Source organism: Somniosus microcephalus, chromosome 1, assembly GCF_052327205.1.
Source record: "Somniosus microcephalus isolate GS21.2 chromosome 1, FLI_Smic_1.0, whole genome shotgun sequence".
Classification (NCBI taxonomy): Eukaryota; Metazoa; Chordata; class Chondrichthyes; order Squaliformes; family Somniosidae; genus Somniosus; species Somniosus microcephalus.
This window is the reverse complement of record NC_140987.1, coordinates 122676935-122704479: the sequence shown is the minus strand read 5'-3', so window position 1 is coordinate 122704479 and position 27545 is coordinate 122676935. Positions and strand designations below refer to the sequence as shown.

Here is a 27545-nt window from a genome sequence, read left to right as displayed (position 1 = left end):
AACGCCACCCCCCATGAACGAATGTTTGTTTTCCCCAGGAAGTCGACTACGGGAACCACTCTACCAACCTGGCTGACCTCTCCGGGGCCCGTCTTGCTGCGAAAGCACGTGAGGGCCCATAAAACAGACCCCCTGGTCGAAAGGGTGAACCTCCTGCACGCCAACCCCCAGTACGCCTACGTGGCTTACCCAGACGGGCGGGAGGACACTGTCTCCTTACGAGACCTCGCACCCTCGGGCACTCCGGAGACACCACCTTTACCCCCCCCCACCACCCCCCCAATTCCAGCCCAGGTAGACGGCATGCCGGAACCCCACGAGCCTTCGCCGACCACGCAGACACCAGCACTAACACCGGATAATGCAGCACCGCCGCTGCGACGATCGGAGAGGCTTACGAGGCCTCCGGACAGACTGACATACCAGAACTGGTAGTACACTTCACCCCGCCGGACTCAAATCTAAACAAGGGGTGAATGTGGTAAACCACTTTTATCGTTACACTATAGTTATCACTGTTGTATTGTTATCACCGTTATCACTGTTGTATCACGATACGAGGTCGCCTCTTGTCGCGCTGTTATACCTGGGCTGACCACCTCCGACTCCGCCCATGGCTCCACCTACCTGCCCAGGTATAAAGGTAGTCGACTGGCTGGTATTCCTCCTTGTTGGACCCGATCACCCACGAGGGTGGGCTCTGTTATTTAGTCAATAAAAACCTTTAGTTACGTTCCTAACTCGTCGCTTTTTATTGGACGAATTGATAGGTATATCACAGTGTATATAGCATTTGCCTGCTTTTTACCAAAGACTCCAACTACTTTAATCAAACATAAACTGTGTTTCATTTATTTAAACATTAAAAAAGTAAAAATGTAAAGATCTTGCGATATTACCTTGAGTCTGAGCCAAATGAAGAAGCTTGGAAGTGACGTAGCGGGCATTGTCCACATCCTGCAATGCCGACTCCGAATTGATCTTCTCCAGCTGGGCTAACAGACCAAGGATACGGGAGCTCCTGAGAGCAATGAAAAATAATTATATGTAAAATATTTAATTGGAACCTATCAAAAAGTATGCACTATCTTTAGGAGTCTTCTCAGGTTTGCACTCTGTAGACCTCAAAGTTCATTCACATAGAATTTCAGCTGTCTCCTTTACAACTACATTCAAAACTTAATGATCCACACAAGCAGAAATAATGCTAAGTCCCAAAGGACCATTGAAAAGATTTACAATTTTGTAACGATGCATTATTTAGTTGCTACCAATAGATGTTGTTACACGTTTATGAAGTTTGCCACCGGTTTTCAGTAGCAGAATTCATGTGCAACACTAAGTGCCCTGGATTCTCTTTCCCTTGATAGCCATGGCGTTATACTTCAGAACCTATTAGGCTTCCATCCATCCATGCTTATAAAACACAGCATTTATCTGCAATTGTTACTGTACATCTCATCATGTCCTGTGCTGCTGTCCGCCATTTACTGACAGTATTGCTTTTATCCAGTTGCACAGTAATTAGTGACCGGTTGTTTCTTAAAATATAGCAGAGAACTGGACAAGGATAATCCAACTATCATACTTCTGTGGAATAATAATAAACACCAATGGAAATAAAACCACATCTCCATTGTTGTGACATCACAAAGACAAAATTACATCACAAAGCACCTTCAGCCGATTGCTTTGGGCTAAAGATCAAAATAATCATTTCAGTTTGTTTCCTTAAATCTACTGCATATTATAAATAAAATGTTCATGAGCAGCAGTAAAAACCACCACTTATGAGCCTTGTGTAATGGTATCCTGGAGCTTTTCTTCAATTATCTTTGGGGATCAGGAAAACATTTCAGAGGACTTGTACTTGTAATGTTCACCTTGGTCGGCAGATTAAATAAGTTAGGGAGAGTTCACTGGACGGGTGAGCCTCATGAGACAAATGGCCTTTTCTTCCTCCATACGCTCCTCTGTTCATGTGGAATTGTTGATGTGCCTCACAGGTGGCTTTGTCAATGTGCCTCACAGGTGGCTTTGTCATAGTCTCCATAAAATGAGCTTCTTTTTAAATTATTACAACTACATGAGAATTAACATTTTAAAACCTGTTAAGAATATTTCAAATAAATCAAACTTCTTGAATTTGTAACCCATGCAGCTCCTAACTTGCATATTATTTCTCGATTCAGCATAAAATGGTTTGTTAGGAATTCTATACAAATTAGAGGGCTTGCTAGTGGGATTCAACTGTCCGGGTACTAGAAAAATTGAATTTCTTACATTTTTACAGCAGCACTTTCACAGAGGCACATCTCCGATTCCAATAGGTAGATAGGAGCTAATTAATAGTTGTGACTGACCAATCCATCTCAGGTTTATTTAGTTCTGATGAAGGGTCCCAGACCTAAAACATTAACTCTGTTTCTCTCTCCACGGATGCTGCATGGCCTGCGGAGTATTTCCAGCATTTTCTGTTGTTATTTCAGATTTATTTATCTCTACATGAGTACCAGGCAGTATTTTAATCTAGATTCTGGCAGGTTAATTAAATACAAATCTGTAAATCACTACAATAGAATCAAATTTATACCAAAACTCCTTCCCTGGTTAGAAGGAGCGATCAGACTTTGCCAAGATAAGCCCCAGATAAAAATAAACAAAAAGTGCTCATGGCTAAAATTTATATGCGCATCTTTGGATTACAGTTCATGGCTCAAGTTTGCTTAAAAGGATTAGAGAGCTGTTGTTCACATTGTCATTACTAGATGGAGCTGGAAGCAGTGCTCAGATAATTATACTTCTCTTGGCACAGAGTTATGGCCAGAGGAAAGCAAGATCATTAGAGGGCACTGCTGTCTGTACATTATACAACATTCGCAGAATGAAGCACTGATGCAGATTGGTTGCCAGATTCTCATATCTTAGATCGCCCTCCTTGGAGAACCTCAACTCTTAAAGTTTTCACTAGCCCAACAACTAGGCACATGGCTGGTAACGCACAAGAAACACCCTAATCTGTTAGTTATTTCTAATCTACCAGAATTATCCTTGCACCTCCACAAGATCGATCTTCAGTCTTCAATAAACGACAGAACATCACATCAGACCTCATAATTCCAATAAAGTTTATATCACAGAATACATCGGGATTTGATTTCTCCTCACTCTTTAAAAAAAGATTGAGACTCAATAATGAACACAGAAGCCGAAAATTGTTGAGTGCACAGATCCTAAAATGGGCATAAAGACTGTGTGCGTGCGTGCATGTAATGATATATTGTGTTACATTACCACAGTGACTACACTTCAAAAATACTTCATTGACTGTAAATCGCTTTGGGACATCTTGCAGTCATGAAAGTAATATATAAATACAAGTCCTTTCTTTAAAAAAAACATTTACAATAAATTATTCAGGAAACTATTTTTTAATAAAGGAGACTTCAGTGAGTTGAAAACAATCATGGAAATAGCACAGACACAGGAAATCACAACAAATGATTAATATTTTCCGACAATTTGTTTCAATAAGGTTTGTTATTGGAATTACCCTTGCACCTCCACAAGATCGATCTCCAGTCTTTGATAAACGATAGAACATCACATCAGACCGCATTTTAATTTTAACCTATTAAGCAAATTTATTAGCAAATGTACAAATATATATCTTTGAATTATTAAAATCTGAATGTCCTTCCACCCATCAACACTGCTTGTGGACTTTTCATATGTAAATCATGTCCACACCCCGCGACTCTTCCGACGCCCTTCGCCACTTTAACAGTTTCCAGTTTTCTAGCCCTAACCATCTCCTTTTCACCATAAACATCCAGTCCCTCTGCACCTCCCTCCCCCACCAGCACGTTCTGCGGGCCTTCCGTTTCTTCCTTGAACGGAGGACCAACCAGTCCACATTCAACAGATCATCCTATTCCATTTCCACCATCTCCAGCGCGATGCCGCCACCAAACACATCTTCTCCTCCTCTCCCTTTTCAGTATTCCAAAGGGACCATTCCCTCCGCGACACTCTTCCATCACCCACAACACCCACTGCCCTTCCCACAGCACCTTCCCATACATGCACAGGAGATGCAACACCTGCCCTTTCACCTCCTCCCATACCACCGTTCTGGACCCCAAACGCTCCTTCCAGGTCAAAGAGCGACTTACTTGTACTTCTTTCAATTTAGTATACTGTATTCGCTGCTCACGATGCGGTCTCCACTACATTGGAGAGACCAAACACAGTTTAAGTGATCACTTTGCTTAACACCTCCATTCAGTCCGCAAGCATAACCCTGAGCTTCCCGTCACTTGACATTTTAATTCTTCGTCCCACTCCCACTTTGTCCTCAGCCTCCTACACTGTGCCAATGAATATCAACAGAAGCTCGAGGAACAGCACCTCATCTTTCGATTAGGCACTTTACAGCCTTCCATACTCAACACTGAGCTCAACAATTTCAGATCATATCCCATTTTTTTGGACAGCAGCTGCTGGTAATGATTCTGCTGTTGTCATTTACAGCTTCTCCAGACCCATGTTTTGATTCTTTTCTTGTCCTGTTACCATCTCCTTTTGCCTCGCACCATCATCCCTTTTGTCATTTAATCTCTCCTGCCTTCCACCCCATCTTTCCTCCCCTCCGCCCGTTTCCCTGCCTCTGTACTTGCTTAAAACCCGTTACACATCTCTAATCTTTGCCAGTTCTGATGACAGGTCAATGACCTGAAACATTGGCTGGAATTTTTACCCTCGAGTCAGGTCAGGTGCATGTGGGCCACGTAGCGGGTCGCCATTACGAACATTTCATCAGCACGGTCTCCACTGAGCATTTAACTGAATTAGATCAACTGAATGAGTCATGCGGGTTTCCCGGCCAATTACCTGGAGCGGGTCTGATGATGTCACCGATGTCTCGCCTTCAGCTCAGCTATTTAAAGGAGCCTTGCAAACATCACAGTTGAAGATTGTTGTAGGAGGCTCAGAGGTGGTTGGGAGAGGTGCCTGTGCGTTTCTATCCAAGACTTTGACTGTGAGGGTGCAAGGAACGATGCAGTCTCAGCGCCAGAAGGCTGCGTCCAGGTTTTCAGATTCCTCCATGGAAGTCCTGCTCCAGGGAGTCAGAGCACGGAGAGAGGTTCTATTCCCTGGTAATGGCTGGAAGAGACCAGGCAGTGATACCAAGGCGGCATGACTGGAGATCGCCCACAAGATCAGCAGCAGGGGTGTAGGGAGACGCTCCTGGACACAGTGTCACAAGAGATTTGATGATCACGAGGTCAGGAAAGGTGAGTGTAATGTCACATTCAACTACATCCTGATGTGCATGTCACCCCAACCCCATCACTCTGCCTTCCCAAGCCTACTCCTGCACGTCACTCCTCACACCAACCTACCTTGCAGGTGCACCCATCCCTCACTGTCTATGCACCTACTTACATTCCCATCTGACTATCCACCACTGACACTCACCCTCAGCCTAATGCAATCCTGGAAAGTAACGCCACAGAAAGAGGCCATTTAGCAATGTCATGCCAGCCCCTCATAGTCACCCTCTACAGATGTAGCCCATCCATCCCTTACACCCATTCCATCACTCTCACTCAAAGTTCTCTTTCTCTTCTTGCAGAAGAGAGCGCAGAACAAGAGAGAAAGAGAAAGAACCGGAGGTGGCCCTCCAATATACACGACTTTGACGCCAGCAGAGGAAGAGGCACTTGAATTAAGTGGAGTGGCAAAACTGCTGGCGGTGGGAGATGGAGAGGGGGGGACCTCCCAGCAACCTGGTGACAGGATTAAAATTCCCACATGGCATGCAGCAGTCACTCATGGTGACTGATGTCAGCAGCCAATGAAATATCATCATGTTCACTAAAGGACTCCTCCAGATCTGTCAAGGCATCTGAAGCGCATCTTCTGCATGTCGATTGTTTGCTCTATGATACATCTGGTCGTCATGTGGCATTCATTATAGCGCTCCTCGGCCTCATTGCTTGGCCTCCTCAAGGGTGTCATCAGCCACGTCTTCAGTGGATGGCCCTGGTCTCCAAGCAGCCAGCCAGTAAGTTTGTGCGGAAGTGTGAAGGGCTGAGGGAAGGTGGGCTGTCGCAGGACGAGAGAGTCATGACAGCTCCCTGGGAATCTGGCACACACATGCATGATGATCTTTTTATGGTTGCAGATCAGCTGCACATTGAGGGAGTGCAAGTCCTTACGGTTCACGAACATTCCTGGGTATATCTGGGGTTGCCTTGATGGCCAACATGTGTACAATGACACCCTCCACCTGTGAGAAGCTACCCAGAGCCGCGAAGCCGAGTGCCCGCTCAGTAACACTGGCTTCATCAGTGGCAAAGTTGACATAATTGGCTGACTTGCGAAACACAGCATCGGTCATCTGGGTGGGCGGCAGACAGCGAGATCCTGCAAATGTTTGCTGCAGATCCCTGGAAGAAGCCTGAGGTGAAGAAGTTGAGGGTGGTGATAACTTTGGCAACCACTGGTAAGGTGTCCACCCACTCCTCTGGGCAGCAGGTGTTCCTCCAGCAAGCTACAAATGTCTGTCACGACCTGGCACGATAGCCTGAGCCTCCTGAAGCACTGCTGTTCAGTAATGTCCAGGAAGCTCATCAATTTGGGTGGAGCTAAGAAACAGCAAGGGGCAGAAAACATTGGTGGGAGTTGTTTTTAGGCCATCAAACAGTAGTTGTAATGTAGGGCAGAGTATAAATCAGGAAATTAGAGGTGCATGTAACAAGGGTAACACAGTAATCATGGGAGACTTTATAATCTACATATAGACTGGGCAAACCAAATTTGCAGTAATAGTGTGGAGGACAAATTCATGGAATATATGCAAATAGTTTTCTAGATCAGTATGTTGAGGAACCAACTAGGGAACAGTATATTTTAGATCTAGTATTGTGCAATGAGAAAGGGTTAATTAATAACCTTGTAGTAAAGGGGCCTTTAGGGAAGAGTGACCATAATATAATAGAATTTTATATTTGAGTTTTGAAAGTGATTTAGTTAAATCCAAAACTAGGGTCTTAAATATAAACAAAGCAAACTACATAGGTATGAGGGGTGAGTTGGCTCAGGTAGATTAGGAAACTACATTAGAAGGTATGACAGTAGAGAAGCAATAGCTAGCATTTAAATAATTAATACATAATTTACAACAAATATACATTCCTTGAAGGCACAAAAATCCCACAGGAAAAGTGGTCCAATTGTAGCTAACAAAAGGAGTTAAAGATAGTATTAGATCAAAGGAAGAGGCTTTTTATATTGCCAAAAATAGTAAGCCTGAGGATTGGGAGGATTTTAGAATTCAGCAAAGGAGGATCAAGAAATTGATAAAGAAAGGGAAAATAGAATGAGGGTAAACTAGCGAGAGACATAAAAACAGACTATAAAAGCTTCCATAGGTATGTAAAAAGGAAAAGATTAGCGAAAGTAAATGTGGGTCCCTTACAGGCTGAGACAGGAGAAATTATAATGGGGAATAAAGAAATGACAGAGAAATTAAACAAATACTTTGTGTCTGTCTTCACGGAAGAAGACGCAAAAAAACTTCCCGGAAATAGTGGAGAACCAAGGCTCTCCAAGGGGAACTGAAAGAAATTAGTATTAGTAACAATATAGTACTGGAGAAATTAATGGAACTGAAAGCTGATAAATCCCCTGAAGCTGATGGCCTACAGCCTAGTGTTTTGAAAGAGGTGGCTATAGAGATAGTAGATGCATTGGTTGTCATTTTCCAAAATTCCATAGATTCTAGAACGGTTTCCGCGGATTGGAAGGTAGCAAATGTAACCCCACTATTTAAGAAAGGAGGGAGAGAGAAAACGGGGAACTACAGACTTGTTAGCCTGACATCAGTAGGGAAAATGCTAGAATCTATTATTAAGGACATGGTAATAGGGCACTTAGAAAATAATAATAGGATTGGGCAGAGTCAACATGGATTTATGAAAGGGAAATTGTGTTTGACAAATCTGTTAGAATTTTTTGAGGTTGTAACTAGCAAAATAGATAAGGGGGAACCAGTGGATGTGGTGTATTTGGATTTTCAGAAGGCATTCGATAAGGTGCCACACAAGAGGTTATTAAACAAAATGAGGGCAATATACTAGCATAGATTGAGGATTGGTTAACGGACAGAAAACAGAGAGTAGGAATAAACGGGTCATTTTCGGGTTGGCAGACTGTAACTAGTGGGGTACTGCAAGGATCAGTGCTTGGGCCTCAGCTATTCACAATCTAGATCAATGATTTGGATGAGGGGACCAATTGTAATATATCCAAGTTTGCTGATGATACAAAGCGCAATGGGAATGTAAGTTGCGAGGAGGATGCAAAGAGGCTTCAAGGGGATATAGTCAAGGTAAGTGAGTGGGCAAGAACATGGCAAATGAATTATAATGCGGAGAAATGTGAAGTTATCCACTTTAGTAGGAAAAATAGAAAAGCAGAGTATTTTTTAAATGGAGAGAGATTGGGAAATGTTGGTGTTCAGAGGGACCTTGGTGTCCTTGTACACGAATCACTGAATGTTAACATGCAGGTACAGCAAGCAATTAGGAAAGCAAATGGTATGTTGGCCTTTATTACAAGAGGATTTGAGTATAAGAGTAAAGACGTCTTACTGCAATTATATAGGGCCCTGGTGAGACCACACCTGGAGCATTGTGTACAGTTTTGGTCACCTTACCTAAGGAAGGATATACTTGCCATAGAGGGAGTGCAATGAAGGTTCACCAGACTGATGGGGGGGGGGGGGTGGCCTATGAGGAGAGATTGAGTAGACTAGGACTACATTCTCTAGAGTTTAGAAGAATGAGAAGTGATCTCATTGAAACATACAAAATTCTTACAGGGCTTGACAGGGTAGATGCAGGGAGGATGTTTCCCTGGCTGGTGAGTCTGGAACCAGGGGTCACAGTCTCAGAATAAAGGGCCAGCCATTTAGGACTGAGATGAGGAGAAATTTCTTCACTCAGAGGGTGGTGAATCTTTGGAATCCTCTACTCGAGGGCAGTGGAGGCTCAGTCGTTGAGTATATTCAAGACAGAGATTGATAAATTTTTGGATATTAAGGGATATGGGGATAGTGCAGGAAAGTGGAGTTGTGGTAGAAGATCAGCCATGATCTTACTGAATGGCAGAGCAGGCTCAAAGGGCCGAATGGCTTACTCCTGCTACTATTTCTTATGTTGCGTTATGTTCTGATCCTTTGCCTGTATACCCTGTTTTGGGGGTAACGCCTCCAGCACGGTGCACCCCTGTGCTGATCCCCTCTCTCCTGTGGAGCATCAGTTCGATGAGGAGAAGGCTGCTGGTGTTGTTGGTTCTTGGGCTCATCTTGGTCTGAATCTGAGGTGCAAGGTGAATCAGCATAAGTGGCACCCATGCTGATCTGATAGATGCCAGGTAAAGTGGAGATCAGAGGCACAATCCTCCAATGTAGTGAGAGTGACTTGCAATGTAGTGAGAGTGGCTTCAGAGGTTGCAGAAATCACCTGCAAACTGCTGAATGCAAAATCTGTGCACAAAATGGTGTCAGCAAGAGCCTTTCCCTTAGGCAAGGATGCAGGCGTAAGCTGTGTGTATTTGTGCTTTTTCCAGCTGTCACTTAATGAAGTACCACAATGGCCACTGAGCTCCCGCCTTGCCTTCACAGATGAGCTTCACGAAGTCCATGAATCCCATGCACAAGCAGTAAAAGAGGAAACCTCACGTTGAAATCCTTCTTAAGGGTCTCTCAACGAGAAGTTAAGTACTTCAATAAGGTCGCCCACCTCTCCCAAGTGGGTCCGTGGCGCACTTCGAAATGCGTCCCAGTTAAATGTGGAAGTCGGCAGGATCCCGACGCAGTCAATTTCAACGCTTTTAACTGCCGACCCGCTCCCAAACCTGCATTCTGTGCAATGTGAAAATTCCAGCCATTGACTCGGTTTCTCTCTCCACAGATGCTGCCTGACCTGTCGAGTGTTCCCAGTATTTCCTGTTCATATTTCAAATTACCAGCATCTGCAGTATTTTGCCTGTCTTGGTAAAAGGTGACTTTGAGTCTTTTGCGTATTTTAATCCTTCCCTGGAATCTGAGAAATTTTAATTTTATTTTTAATTTTGTCACTGTCCCACAGTAATCAATCCCTTGCCCAAAATAAACTCCAAATCACCCATCCAAATCATGCTCTCCCACCAGCTTTGTTCCCCTCTCACTGGGCTCTTTATTCCTGTACCTGGCTATTATTCTGGCTTCCAGAATAATAGTGGTGTGCTGCATCCTGTACAGCATTGCGCTGCAGAGGGGATTGTAGGTGGAGGAGGCTGAAGGCACTCATTACTCATTTTCGTTTGAGAAGAACATAGAGAAGCAGAAGCCCGACCAGTTCGGGCAGGGAGCAGCAGCGGAGAGCAGCAGAGGCCCGGCTTAAAAACCGGCGCCAAAGCAGAAGCCCGACCAGTTCGGGCAGGGAGCAGCAGCGGAGAGCAGCAGAGGCCCGGCTTAAAAACCGGCGCCAAAGCAGAAGCCCGACCAGTTCGGGCAGAGAGCAGCAGCGGAGAGCAGCAGAGGCCCGGCTTAAAAACCGGCGCCAAAGCAGAAGCCCGACCAGTTCGGGCAGGGAGCAGCAGCGGAGAGCAGCAGAGGCCCGGCTTAAAAACCGGCGCCAAAGCAGAAGCCCGACCAGTTCGGGCAGGGAGCAGCAGAGGCCCGGCTTAAAAACCGGCGCCAAAGCAGAAGCCCGACCAGTTCGGGCAGGGAGCAGCAGCGGAGAGCAGCAGAGGCCCGGCTTAAAAACCGGCGCCAAAGCAGAAGCCCGACCAGTTCGGGCAGGGAGCAGCAGCGGAGAGCAGCAGAGGCCCGGCTTAAAAACCGGCGCCAAAGCAGAAGCCCGACCAGTTCGGGCAGGGAGCAGCAGCGGAGAGCAGCAGAGGCCCGGCTTAAAAACCGGCGCCAAAGCAGAAGCCCGACCAGTTCGGGCAGGGAGCAGCAGCGGAGAGCAGCAGAGGCCCGGCTTAAAAACCGGCGCCAAAGCAGAAGCCCGACCAGTTCGGGCAGGGAGCAGCAGCGGAGAGCAGCAGAGGCCCGGCTTAAAAACCGGCGCCAAAGCAGAAGCCCGACCAGTTCGGGCAGGGAGCAGCAGAGGCCCGGCTTAAAAACCGGCGCCAAAGCAGAAGCCCGACCAGTTCGGGCAGGGAGCAGCAGCGGAGAGCAGCAGAGGCCCGGCTTAAAAACCGGCGCCAAAGCAGAAGCCCGACCAGTTCGGGCAGGGAGCAGCAGCGGAGAGCAGCAGAGGCCCGGCTTAAAAACCGGCGCCAAAGCAGAAGCCCGACCAGTTCGGGCAGGGAGCAGCAGCGGAGAGCAGCAGAGGCCCGGCTTAAAAACCGGCGCCAAAGCAGAAGCCCGACCAGTTCGGGCAGGGAGCAGCAGCGGAGAGCAGCAGAGGCCCGGCTTAAAAACCGGCGCCAAAGCAGAAGCCCGACCAGTTCGGGCAGGGAGCAGCAGCGGAGAGCAGCAGAGGCCCGGCTTAAAAACCGGCGCCAAAGCAGAAGCCCGACCAGTTCGGGCAGGGAGCAGCAGCGGAGAGCAGCAGAGGCCCGGCTTAAAAACCGGCGCCAAAGCAGAAGCCCGACCAGTTCGGGCAGGGAGCAGCAGCGGAGAGCAGCAGAGGCCCGGCTTAAAAACCGGCGCCAAAGCAGAAGCCCGACCAGTTCGGGCAGGGAGCAGCAGAGGCCCGGCTTAAAAACCGGCGCCAAAGCAGAAGCGTACCAAATCAACATCAGAGGAGAGAGGTAAAAAATAATCAGAGTGTGACGTCACCAGGGAGCACGTAAGTGATTGGTTGGTGAGTATTTCTCTCTTTTCAGTACAAGCTTGAATTCTGTGGTGTTAAATTTCTCGGGATTAAGGTGTAGTGGGGACAGTTGGTAAATAAAGCGCCCTAGAGTATATCTGTAACTGGGGTATTGAATTAATTTTTAAATTAATTAAAGGAGTAAGTCATGGCAGGAGAGCTCAGACCCGTGTTCTGCTCCTCTTGCTCCATGTGGGAAATCAGGGACGCTGCCAGTGTCCCTGACGACCATGTGTGCGGGAAATGCATCCAGCTGCAGCTACTTGTAGACCGCATTGCGGCGCTCGAGCTGCGGGTGGATGGGTTGTGGAGCATGCGCGATGCTGAGAGGCTCGTGGATACCACGTTTAGCGAGTTGTGCACGCCTCAGGGTAGGGCAGCACAGGGAGTGACCATCAGGCGGAGCAACAAAGGCAGGCAGGTAGTGCAGGGAACCCCTGCGGACATCCCCCTTTCAAACAGGTATACCGCTTTGGATACTGTTGAGGGGGATGACTCACCAGGGGAAGGCAGCAGCAGCCAACTTCCTGGCACTGGGGGTGCTCCTGCTGCCCAGGAGGGGGGGGAAAAGAGTGGGAGAGCAATAGTGGTAGGGGATTCTATAGTAAGGGGAACAGATAGGCGTTTCTGTGGCCGCAAACGTGACTCCAGGATGGTTTGTTGCCTCCCTGGTGCCAGGGTCAAGGATGTCACTGAGCGGCTGCAGGGCATTCTGGAGGGGGAGGGTGAACAGCCAGTGGTCGTGGTCCACATTGGTACCAACGACATAGGTAAAAAGAGGGATGAGGTCCTGCATCAAGAATTTAGGGAGCTAGGTAACAGATTAAAGGGCAGGACCTCAAAGGGTGTAATCTCTGGATTACTCCCAGTGCCACGTGCTAGTAAGTATAGGAATGGGAGGATAGAGCAGATGAATGCGTGGCTAAAGAGTTGGTGTAGGGGGGAGGGTTTTACTTTCCTGGATCACTGGGCCTGCTTCTGGGAAAGGTGGGACTTGTACAAGTCGGACGGGTTGCACCTGAACCAGAGCGGGACAAATATCCTTGCGGGGAGGTTTGCTAGCACTGTCGGGGGGGGTTTAAACTAACTTGGCAGGGGGATGGGATACAGAGGGAAGCTGAAATAGGGGGGGATGTGCTGCCAATTATGGAGGAAAAAACAAGTCAGCTTGGTAGACAGGGCAAATATATAAGGGCAAGGCTGGATGGCATCTATTTTAATGCAAGGAGTCTTGCAAATAAGGTGGATGAACTGAAGGTGTTGATAAACACATGGGAGTATGATATTGTTGCTATCACGGAGACATGGTTGAGGGAGGGGCAAGACTGGCAGCTCAATATTCCGGGGTACAGAATCTTCAGGCGAGACAGAGGGGGAGGTATAAGAGGAGGGGGTGTCGCAATATTAATTAAGGAGTCAATTACTGCAGTAAGGAGGGATGATATATTAGCAGGGTCCTCTAATGAGGCCATATGGGTGGAGCTTAAAAACAAAAAGGGGGCAAGCACTTTGCTGGGAGTGTACTATAGGCCTCCAAACAGTCAGGGGGAAATAGAGGAACAGATATGTAGGCAAATCTCAGAGAAATGTGCAAATAATAGGGTAATAATAATGGGGGATTTCAACTTCCCCAATATTAACTGGGATAGTCAAAGTGTGAAAGGCTCAGAGGGTGTAGAATTCTTAAAGTGCATCCAGGAGAGCTTTTTGAGCCAGCATGTAGAAAGTCCTACAAGAGAGGGGGCGGTACTGGACCTAATTCTAGGGAATGTGGCCGGCCAAGTGGAAAAAGTGCTAGTAGGTGAGCACTTTGGTGATAGTGACCATAATATGGTAAGATTTAAGGTGGTCATGGAAAAGGACAGGGATGGGCCGGAAATAAGGGTTCTAAATTGGGGGAAGGCCGATTTTAATAGGATAAGGCAGGATCTGGCCAAAATGGACTGGGATCAGCTACTTGTAGGAAAATCCGCATCGGAGCAATGGGAGGCTTTCAGAAGGGAGATTGAGATCATACAAGGGCAACATGTTCCCATAAATGTCAAGAGTGGTTCCAAAAACCACAGGGAACCGTGGATGTCAGGGGATATACGGGAATGGATTAGGAAAAAAAGGAGGGCTTTTGGTAGATACAAAAGGCTAAAGACGGAGGAAGCCCTAGAGGAGTACAAAAAGTGCAGGGGGATACTTAAAAAAGAAATTAGGAGATCAAGGAGGGGCCATGAAATAACACTGGCGAGCAAAATAAAGGAAAATCCGAAGATGTTTTATAAGTATATTAAGGGTAAAAGGATAACTAGGGAAAAAATAGGGCCCATTAGGGACAAAAGTGGCAATCTGTGTGTGGAGCCGGAAGATGTAGGAGGGGTTCTAAATGAATTTTTTGCATCTGTTTTCACTATGGAGAAGGACGATGTAGACATAGAAATAGGGCGGGGGGACTGTGATATGCTCGAACATATTAACATCGAGAGGGAGGAGGTATTGGCGGTTTTAGCTGGCCTAAAAATGGATAAATCCCCAGGCCCGGATGAAATGTACCCCAGGCTGCTGTGTGAGGCAAAGGAGGAGATTGCGGGGGCTCTAACACATATATTCAGGACCTCTCTGGCCACAGGGGATGTGCCAGAGGACTGGAGAACCGCTAATGTTTATTCAAGAAGGGTAGTAGGGAAAAACCGGGGAACTACAGGCCAGTGAGCCTAACATCAGTGGTAGGAAAATTACTGGAAAAAATCCTGAGGGACAAAATTTGTCTCCACTTGGAGAGGCAAGGATTAATCAGGGATAGTCAACATGGCTTTGTCAAGGGAAGATCATGTCTGACTAATTTGATTGAATTTTTTGAGGGGGTGACTAGGTGTGTGGATGAGGGTAACGCAGTGGATGTGGTATACATGGATTTCAGTAAGGCCTTCGATAAAGTCCCGCACAGGAGACTGGTCAAGAAGGTAAGAGCCCATGGAATCCAGGGTGCCTTGGCACATTGGATACAAAACTGGCTTAGTGGCAGAAGGCAGAGGGTGATGGTCGAAGGTTGTTTTTGTGACTGGAAACCTGTGGCCAGTGGGGTACCACAGGGATCGGTGCTGGGTCCCTTGCTGTTTGTGGTCTACATTAATGACTTGGATATGAATGTAAAGGGTATGATCAGTAAATTCGCGGATGATACTAAAATTGGTAGGGTGGTAAATAGCGAGGAGGGTAGCCTCAGTCTGCAGAACGATATAGATGGGTTGGTCAGATGGGCGGAACAGTGGCAAATGGAATTTAACCCGGAAAAGTGCGAGGTGATGCACTTTGGGGGGTCTAACAAGGCAAGGGAATACACAATGAAGGGAAAGACCCTAGGCAAGACGGAGGGTCAGAGGGATCTGGGTGTGCAGGTACACAGATCCCTGAAGGCGGCGGAACAGGTGGATAAGGTGGTAAAAAAGGCATATGGGATACTTGCCTTCATTAGCCGAGGCATAGAATATAAGAGCAAGGAGGTTATGATGGAGCTGTATAAAACACTGGTTAGGCCACAGCTGGAATACTGTGTGCAGTTCTGGTCGCCACACTACAGGAAAGATGTGATCGCGTTAGAGAGGGTGCAGAGGAGGTTCACCAGGATGTTACCAGGGCTGGAGCGCTTCAGCTATGAAGAGAGACTGGGCAGATTGGGTTTGTTTTCCTTGGAGCAGAGGAGGCTGAGGGGGGACATGATTGAGGTGTACAAAATTGTGAGGGGCATAGATAGGATGGATGCTGAGGAGCTTTTCCCCTTAGTAGAGGGGTCAATAACTAGGGGGCATAGATTCAAGGTAAAGGGCGGGAGGTTTAGAGGGGATTTGAGAAAGAACTTTTTCACCCAGAGGGTGGTTGGAGTCTGGAACTCACTGCCTGAAAGGGTTGTGGAGGCAGAAACCCTCACAACATTTAAGAAGCATTTGGATGAGCATTTGAAATGCCATAGCATACAAGGCTACGGGCCAAATGCTGGAATATGGGATTAGATTAGACAGGGCTTGATGGCCGGCATGGACACGATGGGCCGAAGGGCCTCTATCCGTGCTGTATGACTCTATGACTCTATGGCCTGGAGTTACCAATTAGCCCCACAAGCTACATAGAATTATGTAGAATATACAGCACAGAAACAGACCATTCGGCCCAACCAGTCCATGCCAGCGTTTATGCGCAACTCGAGCCTCCTCCCATCCTTCCTCATCTAACTCTTATCAGCATAACCCTCTATACCCTTCTCGCTCATGTTCTTACAAAAAGAAAATACTGCAGATGCTGGAAATCTGAAATAAAAACAGAAAATGCTGGAGAAACTCAGCAGGTCAGGCAGCATCTGTGAAGAGAGAAACAGAGTTAACGTTTCAGGTCGATGACCTTTCGTCCCTCATGTTCTTATCTAGCTTCCCCTTAAATGCATCAAAACTATTCACCTCAACTGCTCCCTGTGGTAGCAAATTCTACATTCTTACCACTCTCTTGGTAAAGAAGTTTCTTCTGAATTTCCTATTTGATTTCTTGGTGACTATCTTATATTGATGGTCTCTAGTTTTGCTCTTCCCCACAAGTGGAAACATTCTCACTGTGTCTACTCTATCAAAATCTTTCAAAATTTTAAAAGGCCTCTATTAGGTCACCCCTCAGCCTTCACTTTTCGAGAAAAGATCCACAGGCTGTTCATCCTTTCCCGATGGGTATAACCTCGCAGTTCTAGTATCATCCTTTTAAATCTTTTTTGAAATGTCTCCAGTGCCTCTATATCCTTTTTATAATATGGTGAACAGAAATTTACACAGTACTCCAAGAGTAGTCTAACCAAGGTTCAATACAAGTTTAGCATAACTTCTCCACTTTTCAACTCTATCCCTCTAGAAATAAATCCCAGTACTTGGTTTGCTATTTTTATGGCCTTATTAACCTGTGTCGCAACTTTTATTGATTTGTGTATTTATACTCCCAGAACCCTTTGCTCCTCTCCCCCATTTAGATTCTTATTTTCCAAGTAATGTGTGATCGCCTTATTTTTCTTAACAAAATGTAATGCTTCACACTATGTTGAAATTCATTTGCCAATTATAAGCCCATTCTACAAGTTTATTAATGTCTTCCTGTAATTTGTTGCAGTATTGACTACACCCCAAAAAAAATTCTCATCCACAAATTTAGAAATTGTGCTTTTGATTCCAAAGTCTAAATCATTAATATAAATTGTGACAACAGTGGTCCCAGCACTGATCCTTGTGGGACCTCACTTCCCACCTTTGGCCACTCTGATTAGCTACCCTTTACCCTACTCTCTGCTTTCTGTCTTGCAGCCAGCTAGCTATCCATTCTGCTACTTGTCCCGACTCCACATGCTCTGACCTTATTCAATAGTCTATTATGTGGTACCTTACCGAAGGCCCTTTGTAAATCTAGAATATTACATCTACTGCATTACCCTTGTCTATTCCCAGTTACCTCTTCAAATCATTCAATGAGGTTGGTCAAGTAAGACTTTCCCATTTGAAATCCATGCTGACTATTCATTATATTTTTTGGTGTTTAAATGTATTTCTATTTTTTCCTTTAGTAGGGATTCCATTATCTTGCCTACCAGTGATGTTAAGCTGACTGGTCTATAGTTCCCTGGACATCTTCTATCTCCCTTATTAAATATTGGTATAACTTTAGCTATCCGCCAGTCCTCTGGCTCTATACCTTCAGCTAATGAATTATTATATGTGTAATAGTGCCTCTGCTATCTCTTCCCTAGATTCTACTAAAAAGCACGGATGCAATCTGTCAGGACCCGGGGTATTATCCTCTTTAAGTTTGATTAGTTTCGTTAATATTTCTCCCCTTTTTATTTAAATGCAGTTATATCATTTCTAATTTCATTATCCAATGTCACGTCCACCTGATCCGTCTCCCCGGTAAATACTGAAACAAAATAATTTAATATTTCTGCCCTAAATACTGAAACAAAGGGCCTGAATTTGCGGTCGGAGGCTTCCAGCAGGTGAATGCTTCTGAACCGCAAGAAAAGTACGAACCTACTTACTGGTCCAGGAGGTTCGTAGACTCGCGCTCCTGGGCCTCTACACGTACGCATGCGTAAAGGTCCACGTATCCTAGGAGCACATGTGGGTTGCAAGTGCCCCTGGGATCATGTGGGCCAGCCCAACCAATCAAAAAGGGGGATCCCCATTATGCTTATGGAGATTCCACTTACGTACGGAATCCCCATAAGCATGAATAGGAATCCCCTAAAAAACACAATTACACACCAGTTAAATAAAAATAAATTACAAGCTCAAAATTAATTAAAATACAATTAAATTAAACATTTAACACAAAAATTTAATTCTTTGAAAAATAAATTTTAATGTTTTAAAAGGGCTAAAAATAACCTATAACATTTTTTATGTTTAAATAATTTAAAAATATATATTTTAATATTTATTTAAACTCTTACGCTGGTAAAAGGCCCTACGCCTGCTTTTATCAGGCGTAAGAGTTTGACAGGCATTCACTGGGCAGTAGTTTGGCAAATAGCCCAACTCTCTGCCAGCCAATATTCATTTCCTGGAGATGCGGATGATTTGTCAAGCTGAAACTTTACTGGTCACAAGTTCTGGGTTTTCGTACAGCGCATGTTATGGCCGGATATGCGGCCATAGGCCCCGGAAAATCCAGGCCAATATTTCTGCCATTTCACTATCACTTGCTGTGATTTTATCGAGTCTGTCCTTTAGTGACCCTATTCCCATCCCAACTTTACTTTTTTTTTTTTTTTTTTAATTTATCTGCCTGTGGAATATTTTACTATTCTGTATTATGTTCCTTGATAATTTAATTTCATAGTTCCGCTTTGCCTTCCTAATTGTTTTTTTGACTTCTCTCCTAATTTCTTCGTAGTCTCCCTTGTCCTGCTCTCCCCTGCTGCCATGCTATAGTAACCATTCAGCCAGTAATGTCCTTCGCCGTCATACTCTGTCGCCACAAATACGTTTTCAAGTTCTCCAGCCCACTGCATCCACAGCCTCCTTCTAATTCTGTTACTACAATAACATTAAATTCTTGTATCATAGGACAACATTTCTATACATGCAAACTGTTATGCAATATAAAAAAAAGTTGCTGGCTGCTATGCAAAAGACAGACAAAAATAGATGAAATTTTAGCACTCAATTCTGCCAAATCAATGCTAAAAGCAGTTAAATAAACTGAGACGCGGCAGACAATGAAAATAATACCTCATTTAGTGTGACCCATATCAGATTGTTGGCTGTAATACCCAAGTCCTGTATATTAACAAAAATTACCAATACACCAACTCAGTCCCACTGCTTCACAAAAACTTTTTTCCTATGCAGACACTAGTTTTATTTTTAAACTTTATCTTTCAATTACTTCAAAAGGTAGAGGAACAGAGGAATCTGGAGGTAGATACACAAATCAGTAAAAATAGCGACGCTGGTTAATAAGTCCATAAAAAATCATAAAACAAGAGCACTGGGGTTCATTTCTAGAGGAATAGAATTGAGAAGTTATGTTAAACTTGTATAGAACCTTGGTTAGAACACTGTGAATAATTCTGGACTCCATATTATAAAAAAGATAGAGGCACTGGAGAAGGTGCAAAAAAGATTTACTAAAATGATACCAGAACGGAGAGGTTATACCTATTAGGAAAGACTGAACAGGCTGAGGCTCTTTTCTCTAATTAAAAAAAAGACTGAGGGGTGACTTAATAGAAGTCTTTAAGATTATGAAAGGGATTGATAGGGTAGACATAGAGAAGAAGTTTCCACTTGTGGGGGAGACCAGAACTCGGGCCATAAATATAAGATAGTCACTAATAAATCCAATAGGGAATTCAGGAGAAACTTCTTTACCCAGAGACTGGTTAGAACGTGGAACTCGCTACCACACAGAGTAGTTGAAGCAACTAGTATATATGCATTTAAGGGGAAGCTAGATAAGCAAATGAGGGTGAAAGGAACAGAAGGATATGTTGATGGGCCACGTGCCTGAGCCACGTGCAAATTTGGCTAGGGTAAATAAAATTAGAGAGTTAAATGCGTGGCTCAAAGACTGGTGTGGGAGAAATGGGTTTTGCTTCTTGGGACACTGGCATCAGTACTGGGACAGAAGAGAGCTGTTCCGTTGGGACGGACTTCACTTGGCCAGTGCTGGGACTAGAATCCTGGCGAATCGAATAACTAGGGCTGTAGAGAGGGCTTTAAACTAATTAGTGGGGGGGGATGTTTTAAGGGAGCGAAAAATAAAAATGACAGCGGAGAAGGCAATAGAGCAAGGTAGCAGTGGGGAAATTAAAAACCAGAGCGTGTCAGGGACAGAATGTATAATGATAAAGGTAAAGTAGTAAAAGGGGTAAAAGCAGGAATAAATTGTCAGAAAACATATTTGAAAGTTCTTTATCTGAATGCACGCAGCATTCGTAACAAAATAGATGAGTTGACGGTACAAATAACTACACATGGGTATGAGCTGGTGGCCATTATGGAGACATGGCTGCAAGATGATCATGACTGGGAACTAAACATACAAGGGTATTTGACAATTAGGAAGGACAGACAGGAAGGAAAGGGAGGTGGGGTTGCTATGTTAATCAAGGATGGAATCACTGCAATAGTCAGAAATGATATTGGGTCAAAGGATCAGGATAGTGAAACAGTTTGGATGGAGATAAGGAATAATAAGGGGAAAAAGTCACTAGTGGGCGTAGTCTATAGGCCTCCTAACAGTTGCAACTCTGTTGGTCGGAGTATAAATCAGGAAATAGTTGGGGCTTGTAATAAAGGAACAGCTATAATCATGGGGGATTTTAACTTTCATATTGACTGGACTAATCAAATTGGGCATGGCAGCCTTGAGGAAGAGTTCAGAGAGTGTATTAGGGATGGGTTCCTTCAGCAGTATGTAACTGAACCAACCAGGGGGCAGGCAATCTTAGATCTGGTCCTGTGTAATGAGACAGGATTAATAAAAAATGTCCTAGTAAAGGATCCCCTTGGAATGAGTGACCATAATATGGTTGAATTCCAAATTCAGTTTGAGGGTGAGAGAGTTGCATCTCAAACCAGCGTACTGAGCTTACATAAAGGAGACTATGAAGGTATGAGAGTAGAATTGACTAAAGTGGACTGGGAAAAAAGATTAAAGTGTAAGACGGTACAAGAGCAGTGGTCTACATTCAAGGAGATATTTCACATCTTTCAAGATAAATATATTCCACTGAGGAAAAAGGGGAGTAAAAGAAAAGACAGCCATCCGTGGCTTAGTAAAGTAATAAAGGATAGTATCCGACTGAAAACAAGGGCATATAAAGTAGCCAAATCTAGTGGGAGGATAGAAGATTGGGAAGCATTTAAAAGCCAGCAAACAATAACTAAAAGATTAATTAAGAAATGGAAGATTAGATTATGAAAGTAAACTAGCAAAAAATATAAAAACAGATAGCAAGAGTTTCTACAGCTATATAAAAAGAAAAAGGGTAGCTAAAGTGAACGTTGGTCCCTTAGAGGATGAGACCGGGAAATTAGCGGTGGGGAACATGGAGGTGGCAAAGACGCTGAACAAATATTTTGTATCAGTCTTTACAGTAGAGGACACTAAAAATATCCCAACACTGGACAAACAGGGGGCAATGGGGGGGGGGGAGGAGCTAAACACGATTAAAATCACTAAGGAGATGGTTCTCGGTAAAATAATGGGACTTAAGGCGGATAAATCCCCCGGACCTGATGGCCTACATCCTAGGGTCTTGAGAGAAGTGGCGGTAGGGATTGTGGATGCATTGGTGATTATTTTCCAAAACTCCCTGGACTCAGGAAAGGTCCCGGCAGATTGGAAAACTGCGAATGTAACACCCTTATTTAAGAAGGGAAGTAGACAAAAAGCTGGAAACTATAGACCAGTTAGCCTAACATCTGTGGTTGGCAAAATGTTGGAGTCCATTATTAAGGAAACAGTAACAGAGCATTTGGATAAACATAATTTAATAGGACAGAGTCAGCATGGTTTTATGAAGGGGAAGTCATGTTTGACAAATTTGCTCGAATTCTTTGAGGGTGTAACATACAGGGTGGATAAAGGGGAACCAGTGGATGTAGTGTATTTGGACTTCCAAAAGGCATTTGACAAGGTTCCACACAAAAGATTACTGATCAAGATAAAAAAAATCACGGGATTGGGGGTAATATACTGGCATGGGTGGAAGATTGGCTATCTAACAGAAAACAAAGAGTTGGGATAAATGGTTCGTTCTCGGGCTGGCAATCAGTAACTAGTGGTGTTCCACAGGGGTCAGTGCTGGGATCCCAACTCTTTACAATCTATATTAACGATTTGGAGGGAGGGACCGAGTGCAACATATCCAAGTTTGCCGACGATACAAAGATCGGAGGGAAAGCAGTGAGTGAGGAGGACATAAAAAACCTGCAAAAGGACATAGACAGGCTAAGTGAGTGGGCAGAGATTTTGCAGATGAAATATAATATTGGAAAGTGTGAGGTTATGCATTTTGGCAGAAAAAAATCAAAGAGCAAGTTATTATCTAAATGGAGAGAAACTGCAAAGTGCTGCAGTTCAAAGGGATCTGGGGGTCCTGGTGCATGAAACACAAAAAGTTAGTATGCAGGTGCAGCAGGTGATCAGGAAGGCCAATGGAATCTTGGCTTTTATTGCAAGGGGGATGGAGTATATGATGGGCCTTCAATAACCACAAAACTAGAAGTTATAGACTTAAACAAGTTGGCTTTTAATCACTAAGATCAGAGCTAACATCTCAACACGCCGACTGGTTCACAGGAATGAGTCATACAGATCCTGGGATCTTTATGTAAGAGAAGTCAGGGGCGGAGCCAAGAGCCAAGACCTGGAACCTCCCAGGTTAGTCGGGAAAGAGGAAGTGAAACTATACACAGTGGGGGAGGGTAATATACATGAGTGCAAAACGAATACAGGACCAAGACAAACAGATTTCATTACAGTATAAAAACAGGGAAGTCTTGCTGCAGTTATACAAGGTATTGGTGAGGCCACACATGGAATACTGCGTGCAGTTTTGGTTTCCATATTTAAGAAAAGATATACTTGCTCTCGAGGTGGTTCAGAGAAGGTTCACTCGGTTGATTCCGGAGATGAGGGGGTTGACGTATGAGGAAAGGTTGAGTAGGTTGGGCCTCTACTCATTGGAGTTCAGACGAATGAGAGGTGATCTTATCGAAACATATAAGATTGTGAGGGGGCTTGAACGGGTGGATGCGGTGAGGATGTTTCCACTGATGGGTGAGACTAGAACTAGGGGGCATAATCTTAGAATAAGGGGCTGCCCTTTCAAAACTGAGATGAGGAGAAACTTCTTCACTCAGAGGGTAGTAAATCTATGGAATTTGCTACCTCAGAGTTGTGGAAGCTGCGACATTAAATAAATTTAAAACGGAGATAGACAGTTTCCTAGCTGATAAGGGAATAAGGGGTTACGGGGAGAGGGCAGGGAAGTGGACGTGAGTCTAAGTTCGGATCAGCCATGATCCTATTGAATGGCGGAGCAGGCCCGAGGGGTCGTATGGCCTACTCCTGCTCCTACTTCTTATGCAATTAGCCCAACATTTCGCCAGCACGTTGATTTCAATGGGTAGGTGAAATATGCAGTGAAGCCGATGCGGTGTCGGAACCTGACAATCGCAAGTTCGGGATTTAGCGCATGCAGAAATCTGGAACCTACGGTCAATTTCAAAGGCGGTGTGATGGCATACTTAAGAGTACGCCATCATACCAACAGCGAATTCAGGGCCATTGTTTTTGGACCCTGCCATAAACTCCGCACCCTTTCCATTGATACTGTCCGCCGCCTTAACTGTTTGCTCAGGCTGAACAAAACCAGGTGCAACCATGACATCATGGTCAACTTTGAGGTGAGCTTCTTATGTTCTTGGATAAAAAAGGGTGGGAGGAGACACATGTGGAGCATAAACATTGGCATGGACCTGTTGGGCCAAATAAAAGAAAAATGACCTTTCACGACCACCAGTCGTCCCAAAGCACTTTACAGCCAATGAAGTACATTTGAAGTATAGCCACTGTTGTAATGTAGGAAACGTGGCAGCCAATTTGCACACAGCAAGCTCCCACAAACAGCAATGTGATAATGAACAAATAATTGTTTTTGTGATGTTGATGGAGAGATAAATATTGGCCAGGGCACCCGGGTTAACTCTCCTGCTCTTCTTCAAAATAGTGCCATTGGATTTTTATGTCCACTTGAGAGAACAGATGATCTGGTCATTTATTTTATTGCTGTTTGTGGGACCTTGCTCTGTGCAAGTTGGCTGCCACATTACCTATTTTACAATAGTAATTACACTTCCAAAGTACTTAATTGGTTGTAAGTGTCTTTAAAATGATAAAGGAATTCAACATGGTAGATACAGAGAAACTATTTCCTCTGGTGGGGGAATCCAGAACAACATCTTAAAATCAGAGCTGGCCTTTTAGGAGTGAAGTCAGGAAGCACTTTTTCACACAAAGGGCAGTGAAAATCTGAAATTTGTTCACACAAAGCGCTGTGGATGCTGGGTTACTTGAATCTTTCAAGACTGGGATCGATAGATTTTTGGTGAGTAATGGGATCAAGGGATGTGGAGTTGATGTATAGATCACCCATGATCTGATTGAATGGTGAAACAGGCTCGAGGGGCTGAATGGCCTACTCCTGTTCCTATGACTGTAATGTTCCTAAGAGGAACTCTGTGACTACAACAGATGTGTGTAAACACATCTGTAGTTTTAAGTATAGAACCACGATAACAACATGAAGCAAGATGCACAAATTAAACAAACTTTTCATGCCAATAAAATTATCAGACTTTTGTCTTTCACCTACTCACCCTTTTTCTGTTGACACTTTGACTTTGTTCATCTTGGCTAAAATTCCTCTTTCACTTTGCCATTTCAAACAATCTGAAATTAAAACATTTTCATAAAATAGAAATCAGAAAAAATTCAAATGTAATGTATAGCTTTTTTTTTTAAAAAGAAAAATTGCAGTAAGTTCATTTTTTGAGGATATGTACATTCTTTTTCAAACGCTCTCCTCCTGCTCGGTTCCTTTCGCAGGCTACACACTGCCTGCATTCCAGAAGGTAAAGGTGACAGCCTGCTTCACACAGCTACTCTCATGCCTAATCACTTCAAAGAAAATATTGGATAGTAACCAAATGAACAGTCATCTAGATTTCCTCCTCCCATTTCTTTATGGCGGATATAACTGGTTTCCACACAATGCTTGTAATCGGCAATTCAGTTACTGAGTTTGAACAACATGCTCGTATGCACTGCAGCAACCATGAGCAGCTTGATGTGCACAAGTCCCATAAAATATCCCTCTGCAAGTGAAATCTATATTAATACAGTTGATCGATGACAAGTATTAAAACCAAGATTTTGAATAGTTGTTCATAACCACTGAAAGACTATAATGGCTTACATCATCTCTCTATGTCAGACTGAAGTTAATAACAGATAATAGACATCTAGAAGGACTGGCAGAGTTCTTGGAGACAAATGCTTAAAAGGGAAGTAAACTCCAGGAAGGATACTTTTAGCGGAGTACTATTTTTCCCTCAAGTAATCCTCCCTTTTGTATTTAAAAATTAGATATAGCCATAAATCATCTTCTCTCTTAGGCAGTTCCTCAGAACCGAGGATGACTTGCTTCCACATTAAAAATGAGTTCCCAGGTGACTGATGAGTCCAATGCGGGACCTACAGTCTCTGTCACACGTGGGGCAGACGGTGGTTGAAGGGGTGGGTGGGTGGGGTGCTTGGGTTGACGTGCGCTCCTTGCGCTTGGCTTCCGCTTGCTCCCGGCGAGGAGACTCGAGGTGTTCGGCGCCTTCCCGGATGCTTCTCCTCCACTTTGTGTGGTCTTGGGCCAGGGATTCCCAGGTGTCGAAGGGGAAGTTACACTTTTTCAAGGCGGCTTTGAGGGTGTCCTTGAAGCGTTTCCTCTGCCCACCTGGGGCTCTCTTGCCGTGCCGGAGCTCCGAGTAGAGCGCTTGTTTTGGGAGTCTCGTGTTGGGCATGCGGACAACGTGACCCGTCCATCGGAGCTGATCGAGCGTGGTCAAAGCTTCGATGCTGGGGATGTTGGCCTGAGCGAGAACACTGACGTTGGTGTGCCTATCCTGCCAATGGATTTGCAGGATCTTGCGGAGGCAGCGTTGGTGGTACCTCCCCAGTGCTTTGAGGTGCCTGCTGTACATGGTCCATGTCTCTGAGGCATACAGCAGGGCGGGTATCACTGCTGCTCTGTAGACCATGAGCTTAGTGCCGGGTTTGAGGTCCTGGTCTTCAAACACTCTCTTCCTTCATAAATATCTATTACCTGACACCACATAGCAACTCCATTGATTTCTATTGGGATCAGCAGGTTGAACCACCCTAGGAGGCCATCCAGAGCTGCATGATGGACTGACTGACTGGCTATACTACTGCATGCTCAGCCAATGTGAAGCTCTGTAATGTCAGGCCGGTCCGAATTGCTGCCCAGGCTGATCTGAAGCACTGCTACCCACTGAAATGAGTGCAGCAATTCTAAGACACGTGACCCCTCTCTGTACATAAGAACATAAGACGTAGGAGCAGGAGCAGGTAATTTGGCCCCTCGAGCCTGCTCCACCATTCAATAAGATCATGGCTGGTCTGATCTTGGCCTCAACTCCACTTCCCTGCCCGCTCCCCATAACCCTTGACTCCCTTATCGTACAAAAATCTGTCTATCTCCACTTTAAATATATTCAATGACCCAGCCTCCACAGCTTTCTGGGGAAGAGAATGCCAAAGATTTGTAATTGTTGATTGAGAATAGGAGGAAACTTCAAATGGTGTGCTAAAAGTATCCTTCCTTCTGTATCTGACTTAATTTGTGTTGCTGAGGAATCAGAAATCCGAAATGGTGAGTCCCCACAGTACTGGAAAATGTATATTTTCAATCAGGAAATAGATATATTTAAGGCTATACTTTTCTTAAAAACAACCTGAGAAGGGAGTACTTTGAACAGAAAGTACACCCCACAGAGTTTCTTTCAAGAGGTTTTATCCCAATTTTTTTATTTTCCCTTTACTCTGGTTTAAGGCCTTATTGTGGCTTTATCTTCAAGTATTTGTTGAGAGGAGAAAGGGGATACAATATTTTACTGCAATGAAAAATTTCAAACAAGCAGCTTGCCAGCTGGATGAACTCTACCTTTTAGGTCGGTAAATGTTTCCGCACAGTGTGCCAATTCATGCAGACAAGGATCCCGAATCAATCCCCAGTATGTAGGGAGTGAGGTAATCTCAGCCCGGGCAGCAGTCGCCTCAGCACCGCTGGATTAGGAATATCATTCAGGATTCCCACTCCAAATAACTCACCAATGATCCCCTTCTTGAAAGCTAAAGGAGGATAGGATAAGGATCAGATTTAATTGTTGTGCCCACCAGTTGAATAGCCTGCTTGGGACATTTTACGATGGTAAAGGTGCTATATAAATGCAAGTTGTTGTTGTTGATGCTCAGTGTCTAGGCTCGCACTTTAAAAATGACCATTGGTGAGAGGCATTGGTAGCAATGGAAACAAACTCCAGAATAAACCAGTGTCTTCATACTGGC

The 27545-nt window shown here is 44.6% G+C and overlaps 1 protein-coding gene across 6 annotated transcripts in view; it reads right to left on the bottom strand.

Annotated features, from left to right (window-relative positions):
- The window catches only part of agtpbp1 (ATP/GTP binding carboxypeptidase 1), a 410793-nt gene that overhangs the window by 341088 nt on the left and 42160 nt on the right, over positions 1-27545 (bottom strand). For all 6 annotated transcript variants that reach the window (XR_015078056.1, XM_085985173.1, XM_085985187.1 and 3 more), the window contains exons 2-3: positions 24782-24854; positions 900-1021 (exon numbers count right to left, since the gene is read on the bottom strand). Coding sequence is in view for 5 of the 6 variants with exons in the window: in XM_085985173.1 (XP_085841299.1) it covers positions 900-1021; positions 24782-24813 (154 nt within the window). In the remaining variant the exon portion in view is untranslated. The remainder of the gene's footprint in view (positions 1-899; positions 1022-24781; positions 24855-27545) is intronic.